Raw genomic sequence first — 22,078 nt, forward strand, 5'->3', positions numbered from 1 at the left:
ATTCGGATCGCAGAAGTTTGAAAGGATTGCTGATACTTAAATCTTATTTTCTAACATGATTTCCAGCATGCTTACAAGTTACAAGAAACCCTAGTGCCATTTGATTTACGAATACGAAAGTTAATTGGATGAGATTATGAGATGGATTGTTAACCCATATTTTTACTTAACCCGATTCAATGATATAAACAATTGTCCCGAGCCCATTGACTCACAAGTCACATCTAATAAGATGTTATATTTTTAATTTTTTTTTTTATATAAAGAGGTTACCATTAAAAGATATAGGAATGAGAAATAAGTTTATTAAAAAAGAAATATTATATAATTTAAGTCTTTCTCTTATGCTTTGATTTAAGTATAAGAGGCTTTATGTCAATAACATTCTTAATAATTTTTAATAAATTATTAACTTATTACTATGTTGGATTCTGACCATCGAACTTTTCGCTCTCAACAATAGTTTTAATCAAACTCAACAATCGTTAATAAAATTTTCTTTTATAAGATTCTAATTAATGAATTTTTTACTCTCAGTAATAACAATTCTAATAATGACAAGCTCTCTCACAGTTCATTTTGTAAGTAAAAATAACATTTTCCCAACTCTTTCATTTAGGCCAAATTTTGGGTATCAACATAGATATTTACAAGGACAGGGTTAACACTCCATTAATAAAGAACAAGTAGCAAACTGTTGAAAATGAAAATGGATGCAACTTGGTATTTACGGGTTGAAACAGGGAAAGTGTTAATGTTGCCCGTCCGTCCCAACCGTCACGCTGCCTGAAGCCTAGCCGCCACAAATTTCCCGGGTAAATATTGAAAAAAAAAAACAGTGAAAAGTAAAAACAAGACGACAAACGAAATTTTTCCCAAAAAATAAAAATAAAAATGGAAGAAATAATTGAGATTCAGTCATAAGATTCAAAAGATTCATTGTAAAAAAACTTTTTCTCTTTCTTCACCTCTTCAATTCAACCTTCAATTATCTGTCAAGAAAAATAATAACAATTTCGTTCTAGAATTTCGATTGAGCTGAAACGAAGCATGGGCAGCAATATGAGAACGATATGTAGGCCTCACATGGTGTTCACTTCACTGATAAGTTGCAGAGACCAAGCTCGATCTTTCATTAAGGTTTCATTTCGAAGCCCTAATTACAGACCTCGATCATCTTCTTGGTTCGGCTTCAGAGAATTGAACCGGACCGAGTCGTGGTTTCGTGTGAATCAGAGGAGGACTGTAGTTAGCGCAGCCAATTGGGCCGATGAAAAATCTCCATACGAAACTCTTGGTAATTTGAAAAAATCTTCTTTTAGTTGATGTATTAAGTGCATGATTTATGCTTGTTCTATGTTTACTGATATTTCGAAGTTATGATAGACTAAAAGCGAATATTTGAAGTTTTAGGAAAGATGAAGTTCAAATTCGTTAATATATTTAGAACTTGATTTGCTGAAGTGTAATAAGTTCCAGCCCTGAAATTTGTGAATTGAATCCAATTTTATGCTTTAAAATTGTGTTTCTGGAAGTGCTTCTGTGAGAATCAGTTTCTGAAAAAGTGAAAAATGGAAAGTGCAAATGCTTCTCTTATTTGGAAAGCACTATCGTCTGTTCCAACCAAAAACTAGTAAGATTGATCCCAACTTGGTTTTGCTATTTGAGAGTGTTTATAATGCCATAGACACTCCGGGATGCACGCTAATTAGAATATTTATCATGAACACTGAATAAATTGATGAGAGAGGCTTTGTTCTCATTCTTACTCTGTATTTAATTCATTTTATTTGATTGTTATGAGTGAGTACTTAACCGTTTCTAGTGGAATTTTTCCTTTTTAAATGCAGAGCTAGAAAGGGATGCTGATGAAGAGCAGATAAAGGTCGCGTACAGGCGCTTGGCTAAATTCTATCATCCAGATGGTATGTTACTTCTTTCTGGACTCTCAGACTTTGAAATGTGGAAATTGTTAGCGGCTTGAGCTCATTAGTTATTTTTCCTTTCTAAAGTCTATGATGGTAGAGGGACTCTTGGGAAAGGGGAAACAGCTGAAGCTAAATTCATTAAGATTCAAGCTGCTTATGAGCTGCTCATTGATGAGGAAAGACGGAGGCAATATGATATGGATAATCGAGTCAACCCAATGAAGGTAGCATTTGTGCTTCATTTGTCAATTTTTGTATCAGTTGATAGCCTAGAAATTAGAGTTAGAAATTATATAATTAGAATATTGATCTCAAAGTTGAAATTGATTTTGACTTTTACTATGAAACATACTTTAATTAAACACGGGGAAGTTATGTCTACCTTCTCGAAATGCTAACTGTAGAGACCTGTTCCTAGGTATTTTATGGATCCTGACAACTTATGGGTGATCTTATGAGGCATTAGCTTTGATAATTGTGAAATCATTAATATGGAAAATTCTTCTTAAGAACATGACGAGATCACTGGCAAAACCAGGGATGTACCAAACTTGTTATGGTTTGTGCTTTCCAAGTGTAGGAAACTCGTGATTTGCTTAAATTAAACTATAAAGGTTATTTTTTGCTTTTCAACTTCATTTCTAGAATAATGGCATTTTCTGTTTATTGCTCTACTAGGCATCTCAAGCATGGATGGAGTGGCTTATCAAAAAACGAAAAGCTTTTGATCAGCGAGGTGATATGGCCATTGCGGCTTGGGCTGAGCAGCAACAGCTTGAGCTGAATCTTCGTGCACGTCGTCTTTCTCGTTCAAAGGTATCTAATAATTTTGAATTTTCTGCAGTTGAAGAATGCGCTAGATCTCCCTAATTGTCTTCAAATATTGAGTCAATATATTTTCTCCAAGTGTTCGCCGTGTCTTAATGTCAGTTGTTTAAGTAGAAGAGTTTACTTTTTTAGTGTTTCAGTACTAAGAATCTTCAAAGCCTTAAAAGAGGTGGAGACATAGCTAATTAACCATTAATTTTGAATAATAATATCTGTTATTATTTCAAAACTAATTTTGTCCTTTGTACTTTGTAGCACCTCAAAACACTATCACGGTTGGTTGCTCTGCTATTACCTTTACAGAAACCATCAACAGATTTTAGTGATTTTATCTTTTGACTGAAAGAAATTAAATGTGCATCTCTCAACAAATACATGTCAAACTTCTTTATGGAATTTCAGATTGACCCCGAGGAAGAGCGAAAAATTTTGGCTAGAGAAATGAAGGCATCCAAGGAATACTTCACAAATACTATGAAGCGGCACACACTTGTGTTAAAGAAAAGGGACTTGATGAGAAGAAAAGCAGAGGAAGAAAAGCGGAAGGCTATCGGTCGGCTTTTAGCTGCAGAGGGCCTTGAACTTGACACAGATGATGAAGCAAAGTAGCAAGTGTCCAGTGATACCCTGATTGGCACTACTTTACGCAATACTTTTAGAAACATACTAATGTTTATTCAAGGAAAAAAAATTGTACATAGGTATTTGCTTATATATTTAGAATTAATTAAAAGTTCTCTGTTCATGAACACAACTCTCTCTCTTCCCTCACTGAGATACATTATATGTATTTATACATACTCTAATGTTAATTAATCATGTCAATTGATGTGAAATATCAATATTACCCTCTGCTTTACTATAAAGAACAAGGATTACGTTTGCCATGCAAAATTGGATTGAACTAAATTAAATTGGGTTGGATTATACATAATATCGACTCATGTTTGGAACAATATTAGATTAGATTGTGTTAAATTAAATTAAATAGTATTTAAGTTAATATTTGAATTTAAATATAAACTATTTAAAGATATTCAATTAGAAGTATTATAATTAATTTAAAATAAAACTAATAAGAAAATTAAATATATGTCGATTTTATTGAGTAGTCATAATTATAACAAAAAGTTATAAATTATTAAAGGGTCATTCTATGATGCCATAATTAAAAACACGACATTAATACCATAATTAAACATGAATTATATAAATGAAAGAATGGAAATGTCATTTGAAACCCCTCCAGTAGAGGATGCCCCAAAAATACCACATGAACTTGGAACATTTTGCTATCACTCACAACCTAACAAAGAGAATATAAATTACGAAAAAGCTTTCAAAGTAAGAAGAATAGCTCCAACGACATTAGAAATGCACCAGAAGCTTTCAAAGCAAAAATTCTCCCAGAAAAACTAAGGTCCTTAGTAGAGTAGTTACTAAAAGTGACACATAACAGCACAAATCCAAACCATAAATCTCAAACACTCGCCAAAATAAGAAAAAATTAAGATAAAAAAAAAAAGAATTAAAGAACAAATATTTAAAATTGGCCATGGAAGCTCGTGCCTCTAGTCCGTGGCAACTGCAACCAGCATGAAACACGCTTTGTTGCCATTGTACTACTTCTTTTTGTGGTCATCACATGCCGTCAGCCCACGCTGGAACCTCGCGTGCAACTAGTAGAGCCATGAGCACCGCCACGCTTCTGCTGCATCAAGAAATGCAGCCCAATTCGAACGCTTCCGCCATGGTGGCTATGGATGTGAGTATCTACCTAGGTCGATTGAGAGTGGCTGTAAGAAGACTAGGGTTTCAGGTGGTTTTATGAGAGAAGAGTTTGGTGTGAGAATGGGTAGGAATCTCAACACTTAGAAAAAAAAAAAAATCGAGGGTTTCTTTTTAATTTTAACTTTTTATTTTTATTTTAATAGCTTGTTTTTTATTTTATAATAAAAAAAATTAAATATGTAATATTTTATAAGCAAAACATCATCGTTCCAACTTAAGTGAAACAACAGCGTTTCTTGATTCATATAATATTTTATTTCAAATAATGCCAAAAAATTCAGTCAAATAAGCGCCAAAATGAAGTCAACATTAAAATTCTATCATGAATTCTTGATGTAATATATTCTATCACAAAGTCATCATATATTATTGATATAATTTATTTCTATCATGAGTCCATCATGAATACTTGATAGACACAAAATCTGTCACGACTTTATCATATTTTTATGACGTACGTCATTTCCGTCACAAAGTGTATGTCATCTATTGTCAGTTTTCTTGTAGTGTTTGAATTATCCTCTTTGGGCAGCATATACATTAACTCTGAATTGGTGGCTCATGCAAAGGCTCATGCAAAGAGGTGGCCATTCATTTTATGCGTGTGTATTTGCATTGTTGTTGTAGTCTTTGCACTAGATCTCATCGAGGGCAGGCTTATTGAAATAAATTATAACTGAACCCACATCATTAGGGGTTAAAGTAGTTTATATATGGAAGGATGTTTATTTTTTATGCCGCTGGTGACCAGAAAGACATTGAAAAGAGGTGTCAACAGGTTTGTTATGGCTATTTATTGTTGATGTTGGACGTTCTCTCTATAGTGTTTATTAGTTGTTTGACATGTTCATATAATCGGTGTTGCAGTTGAGATCCGCAATAAAAAATAAAAAAAAACTAGAAAAAAAAAAAAGAGCCTGTAGTCTTATTTATTGGAAGAGAGTTGCACGTCTTTCTCAAGCTGTTAGGTTTAAGGTTTGTTTGGAATTGTACACTCATTTCCTCAAGCATCTTAACTATAATTGATCACCAAGAAATTTTTTGGAAAATATATTTTGATGATCTTTGTTTTGATGCAAGGTTGATAGAGCTAGTAATTGTATTAGAGTTGACAATATTGTACGGGCTACCGAGATGGCAATGAAATTCGGAATTTTACCTGGTAAGCCTTTTTATTTTTATAATTAAATTTGTTTGGTCGATTTTGTTGGGTTGATGGATCACATTTTTCGTTTATTACGGTATATTTGGAGGTGGTGGGGTTGCTCTTATTAATGTCTCAAAGGAGCTGGACAAATTGCATGCGACCTGCAACCGCTGATGTCAAAGTTTGGAGTTCAGCTTTTACAGAATGCTCCTAAGGTGTCTGTCCCTTTTTTTTTTTTTTTTATCTCAAATCTCTTTTTCATTTCTTGTTTGTTGCCAATCTAGCCGTGCATGAAAATTAATTTCGATATTCTTTAACTTGATTATGGCTTTATTCAATAATGATTAATGATGGATGTCTGGGAAAAACAACAAGTGTGCTAGTATTTGGAGGGGAAATAACTCAAGTCAGACTATGTTTTGAAACTTGATAACTTAAGAATATGAGATGCATGACCCAAAGTTTCAGTTCAGTAAAAAATGAGATGCATGACCCAAAGTTAGGAGGCTCGCTTACTAATAATATTTGAGCTTGCGCACAGATGCCCGTATACTCAATTGCTTCTGCTACTGGATTTGATCATTCCATTGTTGTTGAAAAGCTATTAGAACAGGACAATCGTGATCTGGTATACGATCCGGCTACAGGTATTTTTCTCAGATAAGAATGTGATCATCTTTGTTGTGTACCAGGTGATTGTATAGAGACTTTCAAGTCTGGAAATACTGATTTGGTTAGTTGACATCTTAATTTCTGAATTAGAAACCGCAGTAAGGTAACTCGTTTTAACCCTCTTAAAATATTTTAATAAACAGTAGTTATTGCTAATCCTTTTATTAATTTATCTATCCTCTCTTTGTGGATCCTAAGGATGGCCCATTTCATCTTCCTTGTACGACAGCGATTTCAAAATGTACGTCTCAAGGCTCGATATCCCATATTGGCTGGAAATCCGAAATTGAGATCCGGCTATGGAAGGTAGCAGGGACGAAATGGAGCTTGAACTAAACATGTATTGGAGTGTATTATGTTGTGTCCATAATTTCCTTTAATTAGCTTGCCGAAGATGAGACCCGCCGGCCAAGGAATGGAACGATGTTGGGATTAATAATTTACATGACATTGACATGATGTGACGAATATCTTAATTTGGCCTGCCAAAATGTTGCTGTATTTTTAATTTAACCTGTTAACTAATAATAATTTATGGAGTTTTCTTTTCTCGGGCGGGGCTGTACAATCCAATGGTATATATATAGAGTAGTGTCTAGTGTCGAGTCGCGAGTTGCTTTAGGGTTGGCACTTGGAATACGTTGTGCGAATCGGGTCGGAATGTGATTTATACGAGTGACTGGATACCTCGACCTGTTTCATTCCCAACCATCCACGACCCGATGACATTGCCTATAGATTGCAGTGTTAAGTTTTTGACATGGTGCTTGATGATGTGAATGGAAATGTGTCCTTGCTACGTACACGTATTCATTTTATTCCCTGGATGCGAGCTGATACCAAGAGTTAAATTCACCAGGGGCTGTTCATAATGATTCTCTTGTTTGGAATTTTGATGAGCTCGGAAACTAATTTAGCCTCACTTTTTATTATTGATTAATAGTATTATATTTTTAATTTTTTATTTATGTAATCACATTTTTCCACCAATTATAAAAAAAGAAGCAAAGGGGCAAAATGTGGCTAATAAATTAAAATACGATAGTGCCGTGCCAAACCACTCTCAATACAAATATTGGCTGCAAAAGTTTCCCGCCAAATCCACCCGTCTCCAACAAATTCTGTTACGCTCGCAACTAATCGCTACTTCAGGACTAAAAGCCCCTACTAAAATCAGTTAGCATTCACTATTCATTCTCAGGAAAACCAGCAATGGCAGACTCAGCATCGCAACTCCAAACTCAGATCGAAATCAAACAGTCCCATCAAGAAAAAGAACTCGCAAATCTTCCGATCATTACTTTCCCGGAAACCCAAGGGCAAGAGTACCACAAAGCCAAAGCCCCATTCTTCAAGTCTCGCGGTCGTAAAAGAGGGACCGACACCTGGGTTATATCGGTCTTCGTCATTCTCCACGTCGTGGCCTTCGCCGCCACCATGGCCGTCAACGATTGCTGGAGGAATTCTCACGGTAACTGCGCCCTCAAAATGCTGGGGAGGCTGTCGTTTCAGCCGATCTCTGAGAATCCCCTTCTCGGTCCTTCAGCCTCCACGTGAGTTTGCTTTTTCTTTTTTACCCCTCCTCATTAATTCTATTAGTTCTAGGGTTTCATGTCAATTTTATTTAGTTATACTTGCATAAAGTTCTGTTAGAGCTCTTACCTTTGTGCGATTGTGATTGATTATTTAAATTAATGTTAATGAATAATTGCTGAGAAATGAGAGAATAATGAGCGAATATGTTGAAATTGACAAAAAAATTTACCGGCATATAGCCTGTTTGCTCTTATGTTCCTTGCTATTTTCGGGTTTGGAAATCTTTTCTTGTCGTTTAAGTTATTTTCTTGGGCGATTCTTGAAATCTGTGGTCAAATCTCAATCCTATTTTGATGTTGGGAAATTTTAAGAAAAATATGAAGTAAATTATTGTTATTGACCGATCTATTTTCTATTCTTCATCGTGCATCTTCAGTTCTATAGGCCAGTATCAGATCATTTTAAGATTTTAGGAGAACCTCAGTTACAGAAATAGTTAGCATCATAGAGAGATCTTAAGCTTTTGTCCTGGACGTATTTAATTCCTAATTGCTATGTTTCTGAGAAGATAGAGTGCTTTAATGCTAATTATTATCCATTCTCCATAGATAAATTCATGCCTATGATCTCACAGGCTTGATCAAATGGGTGCTCTTCGGCAGACATTCTTGAAAGAATATCACCATACTTGGCGTCTTTTCACATGTCCCTGGTTGCATGCTGGATTCATCCACCTCATCCTCAACCTTGGCTGTATTGTCCTTGTAGGAATTCACTTGGAAAAGGAATTTGGACCAGGTAACTGGATTCCTTTCTCATAAGTTATTATCAATTTGCATGAAAAAAATAAATCAAAAGCTAGATTATGAATTGCTGTTAATCCATGATTGACCCTTTTGTTCTCTTATTCTGTTGCACAGTGAGGATTGGTATAATCTATATATTCTCTGCTTTTGTTGGAAGCTTGGCTGCTGCACTCTTTGTCCAAAATAGTCCAGTAGTTTGTGCCTCTGGTTCACTGTTTGGATTACTTGGAGCTATGCTTTCTGGTCTTATCCGCAACTGGAACTTTTACACTGATAAGGTCCTACCTCCTCCTCTGCTTCCTCATTTTCCCCCAATTATTTATGTTTTTATCATTCATATTAATTGGAGCAGTGATTAATCCTTTGCTTGATTGCAGTTTGCAGCCATAGTCCTTCTCTTCTTTGTCTCCACAATCAACTTTGCTATTGGTTTGCTACCTTATATAGACAATTTCTCAAGCATTGGAGGTTTTATATCAGGATTCCTACTTGGTTTCACACTTCTGTTCACTCCTCAAACCAGGATAGTGGCTCACAGCAAGGCAGGCATCTTTGAGCACAATGTAAAAAGTTCCATCAACTTTAAGTTGAAGCTAGACAGGCCAATCATGAGAAGCGTTTCTCTGCTGCTTTTTGTTCTTGTGTGAGTTCATCTTTTAATTTTATTGCAAGCTTGTTTCTGTTGCTAGTTCCACACCAACCCCCCAACCTACCTGAACCACCCCACCCCAACCCACCCCCCCCCCCTCCCGCGGGGGTTTCTTTTCCTGTGAGATGCTGTTAGAAGAGCTTCTTTGAGAGCTTAGGTTGTTGAACATTTTGGTAAACACTTGCAGCTGTTTTATGCAGGATCCTTGGATTTCTTGCAGCAGTGCTTCAAGGATTAAATATAAGCCAGTATTGCAAATGGTGTAAATACATTGACTGTGTTCCTTCTAAAAGGTGGAGCTGCAATGACATAACAACAAATTGTGAGGTAATTCTTTTTGTCGTCATTTTAGCACATCAATTTATGTGATAGTGGACACTCCAAAGGGAAAGCTAGATTTAGAAGGGGAAAGAAACTGAAAACGCAAAACTATCCTAAATAACGGGTTCCCAACAATAGTCGATTTTCTTTATTGTCAAGTGTGAGAAGAGCTATAGGAAAAGATGGGAAAGCAAAAGATGAGAAAGGCTACTGCATTATCAACCCTACTGAAAATTAAAAAAAAAATTATATATATGGCGGATGCTAAGTTGTATTTAACGTAACTTACGCCACACACAACAACAGTAGCACATTGGTGGGACCTGCTACTGTTGCTATGTGTGGCGTAAGTTACGTTAAACGTAACTTAGGGGGCTTCTATATATATATATATAGATAGATAAATAGATAGCACAAGATATAGTTAGGTATCAAAATTGTTGTGTGTCAGAAGGGCAATAATTTTGTTTATAAAGACTGTAGTTGGTTTTATTTGAAACTTATCTGCATTAAATATAAAGACTGTATTTACAAAGTTATCTGTACATTTCCAATGCAAAGTGCCTCTATAAAATTAAACCTCTGTCTGCACCATATATAAACTTATACACACTATTAAGGTCTAATGTATTAGAAGAGTGAAATGGTTCATTGTCACAAATGTAACTTGAGCAACAATTACATTAGTGTTGAGAACAGTTACTCTTCCTTGAAGTCACTATAACTGCATTCTGATCTCTTTTTCAACGAACTTTAAAGTAAAAAGTTTAATGCTATGAAATGAAACTCCTTGCTAATACTAGTCATTTCGCAATTGCAGACTATTGTGAGCAACTCACAGTTGACTATGACTTGTATGGGTCATGGCAACTTCAGGGTTTTCCCTTATACCAACATTTCTCAAGCAAGGATGAAGGACTTGTGCACTCTGCTATGCTCTTAGAACTCTGTTGCATGACGATTTTGCTGTGACATGGCAAAACAGAAGATACTTAATATCAGCACTCAGTGATAGCCATTCAACACTAGTAGAACTTGTGCACTCTGCGCTCCTCATAACATATATCAAGCAGAGATTATCTGTGCAACCCCGTGATAATTAGTTGTGAGTTTCAAAAACTGAATACACTTTAAAGTCAATAATCGTTGATGGCCATTTAGATACAGTGTCCATAGCGTTGTGATTTTACTACAGTTGACTTGTTTTATCACTACACAAAAAAAAAAAAAAAAAACGATTGTCAGGCAAGCTGGGTGTCTTGTGCACTTTCATCCGGAGCTTTACAAAATTTTCTGAGATGGAACAAGCGACAGTACCATTTGCTAATGGAAAATTCTTTCGGAAGTTTTCAGTAATGAGATCTCTACTCAAAATCATGAAGCATAGTAAATTAATTAATCTTGCCAATATTTCGTTCCATTCAATCGAAATGACACGATAGAATGCCTTTCGTGAACATGGGAAGTAAGAGCAACAAGTTTGGTGATGTTGTTGTGTGTGTGTTTGTGTCCATGGGATGAATTCATTACGCGTCCCAAGCGCCAAGAATCAAATACCAATACAACTGCACTGTAAAATTGAGAACGGTCGGTCCCTCATTCATGTAAATTGCAACATTCAAAATCTCCAATGAAAATAGAGATTATTCTACAATAAAATCAATACCCCAAGTGTCTTTCTTCTCTACCAACTTAAGCCTTTAGTGCAGAGAGTTTCGTAGTCGGGAATTCTTTGTATTGTCTTGTATGTGTAAATGCGGATGAGCCACCATAAGGCGCTCGTGGCCTAATGGATAAGGCGCCTGACTTCTAATCAGGCGATTGTGGGTTCGAGTCCCACCGGGCGTGCGGCGTTTCATCCTTCCGAATTTTTTTCTTACCCATTCTTCTTTTCAGCCTTCTCTTCTCTTCTATCGGTAGTGTTTTGCTTTCCAAATTCTAACTGGCTAACTCTGCAACTCCTGCTCTTGGGTAGTATTAATTAAATTCTTGACTGCTACTTTACTTATGAATTCATATAACTATTTCATTCTCAATATAAGTCATTAATTTTCACTCCCATTGACATTTACAAGATAATTTTTGGAACCTCAGATAATTGCAACGATGCCCCCATTGGCTTGATACTTCGATATTCATTATGTCACCGGAAACGGACCAAGAAAAGACAACCATAATCAGTTAGTTTCCCAAAGTCAACTATCGTTCAGTCAACAATATTGTTTCAATCACACTTTAAAGCGAGTATATAATTCTAATTTTTTTTTTTTTAAATTTCAAGTTCAACTTTTGCTTTTTGACCTCTCCCTTTTTCTTCCCAACTACAGACTCCCTTTATCTTCCTTACGGGCTACACACATGATTACATGCTGTACTGGTGGATGTCGGCCGCCGTCGTGATAGGCCCGCCAGCCAACCACTGTGATGCATTTAAATTGTGGATTTTGAGTACTTAAAAGAAATGTACTTCAAATATATTATATGTCTACCTACTGGGTATAAAGCACAACATTTTAGAAAGGGGAAAAAAAAGAAAAAAAAAAAAGTGGGCCTACAACTCTGTTTCTCATTGTGATTCGGTCCAAACAATGAGTTGGACTAATGGCACCCCTCCAAAAATTCTTCTGAAATCTCTTTTTTAATAATGTTAAGTTTAATGTTAAAAATACCTTTATTTCTAAATAAACACATTTAATTTGTGAATTTGTGAATTTTCTATTATTTTCTCACTCCTTACAAATAAACTTTTATGGGTGATAAACTTCTTGATAAACATCAATTAATTAAATAAAATATATGTAAGATTATGATGTAAAAAGTTTTATTATGAACCTTAAAAAAAAGTAAATAATTTTGTCAGCATGTGTTTTGTTTATTATCAATAGATTATCTTAATAATTAAAGAAAAAATTATAGAGAATTTGAGAAAAAAAATTACATGTGTGAGTTTGATAGCAGAGAAAATACAAGTTTTTTTTAAGAGAAAAAAATATAAAAATTTGAAATGAGATAAAATAAATGTGAGATATATTATAATATTTGTCCTTAAATGTAATTGTAACAAAAAAGAGGTTTTAAAAGAATTTTGGAGGAGTGACAATAATCCAACCCCAAAACAATTCAAGGCTCGAGCTTTTCTTTTTCTTCTCCAATCAAGTTCGGGCCTTCAACTCCAAGCCGAGAAACGCAGTAGAAGACTTTGCTAATTTTGCTCTCATACTTAAAGCCTCAAATCAAAGGGATGGCTGCGTTTTGGTTGGGGGGGGGGGGAATAAATTTGTTGTTGTATGAATATTTAAATAATTTAATAATTTGCATAATCAATCAATTACATCATTTTTCTTTCTTCTTCTTTTCCTTCCAGTCTCGACTGTTGCCGTAGCAAAAGATTATTTAGAATTTTACCCTTTGTAACTTTAAATGTCTTCAAAATCTTTTTTTTTTTTTTCATTCAATCAATGAATTAATATCATATCAGTTTGTACAAGATAAGTTTGTACAAGAATTTGTGGCTGTATCATCATTTAAAAAATAAACATATTCGTGATAATGATATCTCAAGCAATATATAACGGAAATTTGTTGAGTTTTGTAAAAAAAATATCATAATTATATAAGTCGTGACTAATTACCTTCTAAATTATTATGGATGAACACGTGTTTTTGTGCTAAATTAATTTTTTTTTTACATTATAACAAGTAAAATAACCAAATCAAACTTATGGTAAGGTAGCCTTAGTGGTTAACGATGATCAATGACCTAAATGACAAAAAAAAGATTAAAAAAAATGTTTCTAAATATTTAAACCATTTCTTTACTCAGCTCAATAAAGTGAAAGTCCACTATTGGTTCATTTTTCGGCTTAAAATTCTAGCCTTATGCTCCCTGGATCTCTATATATGTATAAAAACTCAAATAGCCCACAATTTGTCCAAAATTAACCTGCATCATTATGCGCTTAGCTGCTGCAGCCTAGACCAGCATCTGATTTCCCACAAAAGTTTTCTCACACTATGTCGTAGTATTTTATATTAAAAGATTACATTTATTAAAAAAAAATATATTATTAACCACTTTCTCACACCATGTTGTAGTGTTTTGTATTAGAAGATTACATTTATTAAATAAAAAGATTATATATTTGTTTTTAATGCGTGCATTTTTAATCAATGCTATAACTAATAGTATTCGACCATGCTTTTTAATAAATAGGAAAATTAATCAAAGGCAACAGTTTCCTCTTAAGCTAAGTGCATGCACAGCAGAAATTTACATGCTGATTTTGGTTGGTTTTTTTTATAGATGGCCATTCTTCTTTTGTGGAAATCATTGCGCAAATCTCATCGACTATAAGGGTCAGTATTTTTACACCGAAACTGACAAGAGATAGAGCAATTTTAGAAGTTGTTGTCATGGCTATCTTGGTCAGTATCCACAGGCACATCAGCTGTCAAAAAATTTATTGTGCTTGCTTTGCAGCTCCAGCCAGCAAGTCTTTATGCACCATACAGAGAGAGAGAGGTTGCCAGCCATTAATTTTATAACACGTGGCGTGTAGCACTCGGGCACGTGGTGAGGTAAGGACTGAGGAGATAGCCATTTTAGCTTTGTAGACTCTGTGCTGTGATATATTCTCAAATCAAAATCATAATCATGAAAAAAGCGAAACCTTGAGACACTTCCTCCCTAGGTATCCAGTCCCATATCACATAGCCTAGCTAGAAGCACTTTTTTTTTTTTTTATTTCAACTGCTTATGCATTGCTGCTATGCCTATAAATGCTTAGGTTAGTTGGTGGTTTTCGGCTTTGATTGCAAAATTATATAATTTTCGAAGGCTCCCTCTTTTAGGGGAGGAGAAGAGGAAAGGGGCTAAAAGACTAAAAAGTTGCCTATAGTGGGAAGGAAGGAATCCTAAAGTGGGCGTTGCCTACTTGAAGCAAAAAAGCAAATTTTGAAGCCTTACAGTCATATCCCCCCTCAGCTCAGCTCTCACTATCAGTACTTAGTCAAAGAAAAGGAATGGGCTATAGGGTTTTTAGACCCAAGAATAAGGCAGGGCCTTTAAAATTTGATAATGGAGTCCTTTCTTCTCCTCTCGTAATCATCATTAAACGCCTCCCCTAATCCCCTTCTCGTTTCTTTTTTAGAAAAAAAGATTACCAGCTAATTGGTTGGCCCTCTCTCCTTTGTTCCTTCTTTCCTCCCTTTTGTCGCTCTCAACTCTCTTGAAAAAGAGAGAGCTTGTGTGTGTATGTTCTTTATGAAACAAAGTTAATCACGTTATGTTAATATAACACTGTGACTATAGTTTATGTGCATAGTAAGATATTATCAGGTAAATGATGACATCCATACACATAACCTTTTTTTTTTTTTGTTTTTTTGTTTTTTTTTTCACATTTGCATAAAAAGACCGCAATATCGTATCAAGCACAGTAACTCAATCCCCATCTCAAGCACCCATTGAATACCAAGCTCTTTTGGTCATGTCAATATGATGTATTTGTGGCCCATCTCCTTATGAGGAAAGCTTGTCACTACTAACGCCACATACGAATATGATTTTAATGAATTTCCCAATCCATCCATCCCAACCAACCAACCGTTTCAGTCACTCATAATCAACACATATCTCAATCTCAGCATCATCATTTAAATTATATAATTTAGATACTGTGATTCCCACAAAAAATTATTATAAACACTGTTTTTTAAACAAACATTTGGCATGCAGCAGGATATTTGTTTTGTTTCTTCTTTTTTATATATATATATTTATTTATTTACTTTTTTTTAAAAAAAAAAAATTATTCTACATAATTGCTCTTCATATTTGTTGGACTATTTCAACTGTTTACAAATAGTTAAAGGTGAGGCAGTAGGGTGGCCCAACAGGAAAGGAAAACTCAACTTTAGAAAGGTTGAGCTTATGATTGTGATCCAGTTGTTGCACTGCTTGGGCTGCCACCTGTCTTATAATATTTAGGGTTTTTAACGCTTTCGCCTAACTTTATTTAACCTTTTTTCTTTGCCCTTTACTAAAATGAAATGACAATGCTCTTTAACAAAAAAGGATCTCAAGTAAAATCTAGTAGTGTCACTGGTTACTTTCATTTGGGCTGCTGTTAGCGAATACATCAATGACCATTTTAAAAAATTTGTGACAACCATATTTGTGAATTCACACGTAAAAGAAACCCAACAACAATCTACTCATAATTTTATAATTACTTTTTTTTTTTTTTTTTTTTTTAACTTATGAGTATGTTGTTATAGGGTCTTGCAGTTACGTCTATTGATTTCTTTCTACTACTCATCATCATCATCATAATATATTTTTTTTTTCTTTTTTTGTACTGTAATAATTGGAGCACCTGCTTTTGCAGAAGGGAAATGATACCATCCCTCTCCAACTAATTATTTTGCTTTTCAAAAAGACTGTATTTGGTGATTCACTTTTGTCCTCAAATTTCATTAATGTGATTGAAGACTTCAATTACTCGCTATACGTTTATAATTGAGCATAAAATTAAAAAAAAAAGTATTGCAGACAAGACAACTGTTTAAATACTCAATTATTGTACGAGTACTATCTTAAAGGTATCAGCCAACAGTTTTTTTTTTTTTTTTTTTAGTCCTTTGCTTATACGCACTTTTCCCATTATTTGTTTTGATACTTGCTATAGCAGTAAAGCTAATTGATGGGCTATCATTAAATAATTTTTTTGAAAAAAAAAATCGAATAAGAAAATAAGAAAAAAAGAACGACACATTTTAGTAGAAAAATATAAAAATATTTTCTTAATAGATAAACATTTATATAAAAATAAAAATAAATTATATTTAATAAGATTCCGAGATTATTCGTAGATTTGATTCTTATATTATTTTTTATTTTCTTATTTTCAAAATAAGATGGGGGGGGGGGGTTTCCAATCATCTTATGCTAAGAATTTTGAAATGTCAAAAACACATTAACGTGATATCTTATGCTAAGAATTAAATTCCCAAAAAACCTTAGGCTGGACCAACTTCAATTTCAAGTCACATTCATTTGCTTCCATGGCCGAATACATTTAATCTCAATGTTAAGGAAGGTGGTGCCCATATTCATTATTGACGAGAAGGTTTGCAAAATCACTTTGTCTTAAAAACAAAGCAGCTGTTTTAGGAAGGCTTTATCTTCATTAAACATCAACACTAACACTCACTAGGAATGAAAAGAAGTGTAAGTGGTCCCCCGGAAACCACAATTTTAATTGGGAACTATATTTGATAAGCAAGTTGCCGATCCTACCAAGGCCATATCAACCATGACTTAGAACAACTTTAGAGGAAGAATATATGTATATATATATATATATATATTTATTTATTTATTTCTCTTCCTTCCTTCCTTCCTTTATTCCTTTATTTATTTATATATAAAATAGGAACAATTATTCTTCTATATCATTTTCATTTCTTAGAGTCTCTGGACCATCCAGTTGTATGTATCCATCTAAGAACATTAAGAAGAAAATGAAACATTCTTTTATCAAAGGCAAATTAAATTTCATGATGGGACGGAAAGGATGTTGCATTGTAGCCGATGCAAAATCTAGCCGTCCATTTCATTTACTGATGTAAATTTGACGGACCTCGTTGACTGGGGAAACTTCTATCTGCCATAAATATGATGATTTATTATTATTATTATTTTTTTTTTGTTAACAATTGAATTTTGCAAAAAGCACTTTTACAGGCGCTGTGGGAAGTGCTTCTTTTGCTAAACATAACCAAGCAAACCCTCACCCACCCCAGATCTCAAATCTAGACCTACCTCATATTCCTAAGCAATATTTGGATCCTTGGAACTGATTTTGTTTGCTTGACAAAAATAGGGAGCCATATTACTCTCAGCTTTTTCTAAAGAATATGCTTGTTTTAAAATAAAATAAAATAAAGGTTTAAATGTCATATTTCATCAATTAATTCAATCATCTAGCCTAGTTCAAGAATTGGTGCTGCCTTAATTGTGGAATATTTGCAATTTCATCCACTACCAAGCTTGGAAAGTAAATGATGGGAACTTAACTGAAATTTTGCTTTCTAAAGCAGATTGAGCTATGCTTTTTAGGCCAAAAAAGCAAACAGAATATATATAAATATTTTAATAACACAATACAATAATCATTCTTCATAAGATAAGAAGAAAGAACAAGAATAATTTATATGTAATTAAAAGGGCAAGGCTTTGGAATAAGGAGTTACCCCTAAGATTAAAGAGACGAGGGGTTGCTAGATCGAGTGCCCTTAAAATAATGGACCTTAATTCCTCTTCACTTTCCAATGAAATCTTAGAAGACCAACATCCTCTCAAGATAGTCTCGTTCTCCAAAAACCCACGAGCACTCGATTGATTTTTCCTTTTCTTTTTTTTTTCTTTTTTTTTTCATAAAAATGAAACATAACCCAATAAATAAGATTTCATGGTCCCCCTTCCCTACCTTCGCTAGCTAGTGAAAAGAAATTGATTATAATAGTTTAACAACAAAAAAAGGGATTAAAATGCAAAATTTTATAAGGTCTGCCTAAAGAATGAAGGGAAAAGTTAAAATATCACAAACCCCAGGCCTTTCGACGTGCCATTGCCGTTGATCAATAACTAGGGCCGGTCAATCATTAGAAACCCACTTGGTCAAATACATGTCCTAAATTTAAAAATTAATCAAGGAAGCACATATGAATTAATTGTTTGAGATCGGCCGTTTGATGGGTCCTTAAAATCATTTCAAATTTAATAGATTTTGAATGGATGAATGAAATCACTGTATTGTAATTTGTAAGAAGAAGAAGAAGAAGAAAAAATGGTGGCCTAAAAGGACTGATTTTGCATTGTAGAAGGTAAGTTATTATACAAGGAACCTCATCATTCCAATTGCCCTTTTTTTTTTGGTCAAAAAAAAAAAAAAAAAGAAGAAATATCTAGGAGAAATGAAGCCACAAATTTCAATAAAAATAGAAGTTGGGGGGAGCAAAGTCAGTTGCTCGAGGAAGGAAAATGGGGAGGGAGGGAGGGAAGAAGAAGAAGAAGCAGCCAAAGAGCACACGATTCAAAAGGGAAACGAAGACTCATAAATGAAAGAATAATCGATAAAATGAAAGAATAATTAGATAGAATTTAGAGGCTGTTACTGGTTAGGAAGGAGTTTAAGAGGCAGAAACAAACAGACAAACAAACAAACAGAGAATCTCAGTCAAAAACTGTCAAAACTTCTTGCAACCCAATACCATCATTCATTCCATTCAATCTATTCCTATTCTTGCCTATTCCTTTCATCATATTTACACAGCAACAAACAATGCCACCTATCATAACCTATTTCAATAATGAATCATCCCACTTGTAGCAATAGCATTGGCATATACCCACACATGCATAATATCTTGTTTCTTTGATGGCTGAAAAATTAACAAGCTAATGAAAAAAAATTAGATTTTTTATTTTTTATTTTTTTTCGTTTGTACCCATTAAACAATGAAAATGGCATATTACCAATCATCCTTTCCCCTCTATAGGAAACACCCATCATTGCCCCCCAACAATCCTTTTCAACCTTAGAAACCTGAGCTTCTAAGATATTCATTCATTATCATTCATATTCCCCCATCACCCCTCTTCTCTTCTTTTCATTTCCCATTCTCATTCTTCTTCTTCTTCTTCTTCTTATTATGTTCCCCTTTTTATTAATTATTATTTTTCTTTAATTTAAAGATCTATATCTCCCTCTTCTTTAATCTTTATATAACCTTTTTCTTCTCGCCCATAAGCTTGCTTACTTATTCCCCCCCCCCCCCCCCCTCTCTCTCTCTCTCTCTCTCACACACACACACACACACACACACTCAGTTCTTTTTCTTTTTCTTTTTTTAAATTTCCTTATTAACAAACAAAATGGATCCTTCTTCATCCTCTGTCAACGGATTCTACTCATCCTTGACTCGTGGGATCGATGATCTCGAACTTGTATACCTTTCCAACAACTTCATGTCCATTCAGTTTCTTCAAAGAGTGCTGTCTCTTCTGAGATCATTCCACTCTCAACTAACTCTGCTTGTCCAAAAGCTCCACCTACCCGTTGGTGAAAAGTGGCTCGACGAATACATGGACGAGAGCTCCAAGCTCTGGGAAGCTTGCCACGTCATTAAATCAGGCATCTCGGGCATGGAGACTTACTGTTCGGCCGGCTTCAACATCACTTCTTCCCTCGACAATCATCGCCATCTTACTCCTCAGCTCTCCAGACAGGTTTGTATTAATCGTTACCATCCCACCTTCTATTTTGTGTGGAAAAAATATTATTCAGCTTTGCTTTGTTTTGGTTTGCAAGGCAACTGTCAATTGGCGACACATGTGATGAATTAAACAATGAAACAGGTGATCCGGGCAATTTCAGTCTGCCGAAGAGAAGCAGCTGCGCTGGAGGAAGAGAACAGGGCGTTGATGGAAACAAGAATCCAGGCACTTTCGTTGAGATTTGATGAGAAGGTGTCAATCGAATCGAAACTGAACGGATTCAACGGTTTCCGAGGGGTGCTGTACGGAATGAGAAATGTGAGTTCGTTGCTGCTGATGATCTTGCTGTACGGAGTGGTGTACTGCTGGCCTGAATCGAATAATTTTCTGGGAGGAGGAGGGTACGAGGGGCGCCTGTGTTTTGGATCGGCGTTCATGATATCGACGGCGAGGCTGCAGGAGAGGGTGGCGGCGGAGATAAATCAGATGAGTGTGAGTGGGTGCGGGAGGCAGCAGCAGGGGGTGTTGCTGTATGAATTTAGGAGGTCAAAGATGGCATTGGATGAGCTGAGGGGTGAACTGGAGAGGAAGTGCGGCCAAGGCCAAATGGCGGTGGATTGGGAGAACGAAGTGGGGATAAGAGAGAGAGTTGAAAATTTGAGAGGATGTTTTGGGGTTTTGAGATCTGGTGCTGAGAATATTGTTGGACAACTTGATGACTTCTTTGATGAGATTGTTGAAGGAAGGAAGAAGCTTTTGGACTTTTGCAGTCATAGGTAGATTAGAAAGATATTATTATTATTATTATTATTATTATTATTAACAGCATTAGGAATCGGTATCGGTCCCTTGAAAAACAAAAAAAAAAAAAAAAAACCCAAGTACCCAACCCAAAAAAGGAAAAAAAAAAAAATTATTATTATTATTATTATTATTACTGCTGGGTAGAAGAATCAGTTGTTACGGGTTGTTGTACCCCTTTAACCCGTTTCTTCTTCTTCCTTTTTTTTCCCTCTGTTTTTGTCCTTCTTCTTGTTTCTATGTTCGTTTACAGTCACAATAGTTGAAGCTTTGAAGAAGAATAGATTTTGTCTAAAAAGCTCAGAAATGAAAATCTTTTTTTTTTCTTTAAAAAAAAAAAGAAAAAGAAAAAGAAACACCCAAGAATAGAAGCTTCTTGTGTTCTCTAACAGGGGAGAAAATAACCTGTCAACTGATATTAAGTTTTAATGTTTTTTTTTTTAAATATATATATATATATATATATATATATATATATATATATATATATATGGGATTGTTTTGTTAAGGCATTTTAAAATTTTAAAAGGAGTTTCCCTCTAGCTCTGGCTTCTATATAGGCCACAGATATAGAGGGGTGTGAGTGTGGGGAGGCTGAGTGCTCTCTAGTTGTTATAGAAAAATGACTAATCATTCTGGATGGGAAAAAATGATGAAAAAGGGGGTGGGGGGGCTGGGGGCTTACGAAAGCTTTTGTCTGATTCGGTTTACTTTGAAAGCAATGGAGTTGATGATGAAAAGCTCCTTCTAAGCACAACACAGCCCTCTTCCTCAGTCCTGACATGTCTCTTCTCTCTCTTTCTGAATATTAATTTAATTTTGTTTCTGCTACCCAATTTCTTTTCTCTTCTTTCCCCACCTTTTTTGGGGTGTGTGTGGACATATAAAAATAAGAGAAAATTTGAGGGGGTCACTTTCTTGCTCCTCAACCGTATCTCATGCTTTCTGTCCCTAGCCGGAAATTCATGCCTTGCCTCCCTTCAAGGGTGCCGTGCGAGAATGCTGAATTAATTATGGTTATATAAAATTAACAGGGAACAGATGAAAAAAAACATCAACGATAAAATATCCAGTTAAAAAGAAATAATTAAAAAAATATTAAACCAACTGTGCTACAAGCATGCGGATTTGATTTTTGGCAGCAAAATTATGTTGCAACAAAACTGTGGGTATGGCACTGGCAGAGTGGCAGTGTGTTGGATCATGACTTTTTCAAAACCACTAGTCAATGCTTACATATTATCACAAGAAATCATTCTCTTTAACAAGATTTAAACAGGGGAAGGAAAACCACAGCTGCGATAAAAAAAAAGGGCT

At 34.9% G+C, this 22,078-nt stretch overlaps 4 protein-coding genes and 1 non-coding gene across 7 annotated transcripts; all 5 read left to right on the top strand.

Moving 5' to 3' along the window:
• Positions 1 to 907: 907 nt before the first annotated feature.
• On the top strand, positions 908 to 3,544 carry LOC18042938 (chaperone protein dnaJ 8, chloroplastic). Of its 2 annotated transcripts, XM_024184418.1 has the most exons (6): positions 908 to 1,297; positions 1,851 to 1,925; positions 2,013 to 2,152; positions 2,607 to 2,744; positions 3,012 to 3,031; positions 3,159 to 3,296. In XM_024184418.1, exons 1-6 carry the CDS (start codon positions 1,051 to 1,053, stop codon positions 3,199 to 3,201), a joined length of 663 nt encoding a protein of 220 aa, XP_024040186.1. In that variant the 5' UTR covers positions 908 to 1,050; the 3' UTR covers positions 3,202 to 3,296. The 2 variants fall into 2 exon arrangements, with proteins under 2 accessions (XP_024040186.1, XP_006434081.1); XM_006434018.2 differs by lacking the exon at positions 3,012 to 3,031 and having other exon boundaries at positions 911 to 1,297; positions 3,159 to 3,544.
• Positions 3,545 to 5,752: 2,208 nt separating this feature from the next.
• LOC112098463 (chaperonin CPN60-like 1, mitochondrial) lies at positions 5,753 to 6,766 on the top strand. 2 transcript variants are annotated; one of them, XM_024184870.1, is made up of 3 exons: positions 5,753 to 5,909; positions 6,236 to 6,341; positions 6,596 to 6,766. In XM_024184870.1, exons 1-3 carry the CDS (start codon positions 5,868 to 5,870, stop codon positions 6,700 to 6,702), a joined length of 255 nt encoding a protein of 84 aa, XP_024040638.1. In that variant the 5' UTR covers positions 5,753 to 5,867; the 3' UTR covers positions 6,703 to 6,766. The 2 variants fall into 2 exon arrangements, 1 of the variants encoding a protein (XP_024040638.1); XR_002905564.1 differs by having other exon boundaries at positions 5,872 to 5,909; positions 6,236 to 6,469; positions 6,565 to 6,766.
• A 652-nt stretch (positions 6,767 to 7,418) lies between these two features.
• LOC18042939 (RHOMBOID-like protein 8) lies at positions 7,419 to 10,838 on the top strand. The gene is made up of 6 exons (XM_006434019.2): positions 7,419 to 7,919; positions 8,537 to 8,700; positions 8,823 to 8,986; positions 9,086 to 9,351; positions 9,558 to 9,684; positions 10,499 to 10,838. Exons 1-6 carry the CDS (start codon positions 7,579 to 7,581, stop codon positions 10,619 to 10,621), a joined length of 1,185 nt encoding a protein of 394 aa, XP_006434082.1. The 5' UTR covers positions 7,419 to 7,578; the 3' UTR covers positions 10,622 to 10,838.
• A 615-nt stretch (positions 10,839 to 11,453) lies between these two features.
• Positions 11,454 to 11,526, top strand: TRNAR-UCU. The gene has a single exon. It is a non-coding gene; the product is annotated as a tRNA-Arg (tRNA).
• An 8,067-nt stretch (positions 11,527 to 19,593) lies between these two features.
• Positions 19,594 to 21,085, top strand: LOC18042964. The gene is made up of 2 exons (XM_006434020.2): positions 19,594 to 19,972; positions 20,102 to 21,085. The coding sequence occupies exons 1-2, from the start codon at positions 19,619 to 19,621 to the stop codon at positions 20,738 to 20,740; spliced, it is 993 nt and encodes a 330-aa protein (XP_006434083.1). The 5' UTR covers positions 19,594 to 19,618; the 3' UTR covers positions 20,741 to 21,085.
• Positions 21,086 to 22,078: the final 993 nt, after the last annotated feature.

The sequence above is a fragment of the Citrus clementina genome, unplaced genomic scaffold (assembly GCF_000493195.1).
Source record: "Citrus clementina cultivar Clemenules unplaced genomic scaffold, Citrus_clementina_v1.0 scaffold_5, whole genome shotgun sequence".
Classification (NCBI taxonomy): domain Eukaryota; kingdom Viridiplantae; phylum Streptophyta; class Magnoliopsida; order Sapindales; family Rutaceae; genus Citrus; species Citrus x clementina.

Excerpts from the sequence above, each read along its gene's own strand:
- LOC18042938 (XM_006434018.2), top strand. The coding sequence starts at position 1,051 with ATGGGCAGCAATATGAGAACGATATGTAGGCCTCACATGGTGTTCACT. Across the intron at positions 2,153-2,606 it reads ATCGAGTCAACCCAATGAAG|GCATCTCAAGCATGGATGGA; the intron begins GTAGCATTTGTG and ends TTGCTCTACTAG. Across the intron at positions 2,745-3,158 it reads GTCGTCTTTCTCGTTCAAAG|ATTGACCCCGAGGAAGAGCG; the intron begins GTATCTAATAAT and ends ATGGAATTTCAG.
- LOC112098463 (XM_024184870.1), top strand. The coding sequence starts at position 5,868 with ATGTCAAAGTTTGGAGTTCAGCTTTTACAGAATGCTCCTAAG. Across the intron at positions 5,910-6,235 it reads TTTTACAGAATGCTCCTAAG|ATGCCCGTATACTCAATTGC; the intron begins GTGTCTGTCCCT and ends GCTTGCGCACAG. Across the intron at positions 6,342-6,595 it reads GGTATACGATCCGGCTACAG|CGATTTCAAAATGTACGTCT; the intron begins GTATTTTTCTCA and ends CTTGTACGACAG.
- LOC18042939 (XM_006434019.2), top strand. The coding sequence starts at position 7,579 with ATGGCAGACTCAGCATCGCAACTCCAAACTCAGATCGAAATCAAACAG. Across the intron at positions 8,701-8,822 it reads GGAAAAGGAATTTGGACCAG|TGAGGATTGGTATAATCTAT; the intron begins GTAACTGGATTC and ends TCTGTTGCACAG. Across the intron at positions 9,352-9,557 it reads CTGCTGCTTTTTGTTCTTGT|GATCCTTGGATTTCTTGCAG; the intron begins GTGAGTTCATCT and ends TGTTTTATGCAG.
- LOC18042964 (XM_006434020.2), top strand. The coding sequence starts at position 19,619 with ATGGATCCTTCTTCATCCTCTGTCAACGGATTCTACTCATCCTTGACT. Across the intron at positions 19,973-20,101 it reads CTCCTCAGCTCTCCAGACAG|GTGATCCGGGCAATTTCAGT; the intron begins GTTTGTATTAAT and ends ACAATGAAACAG.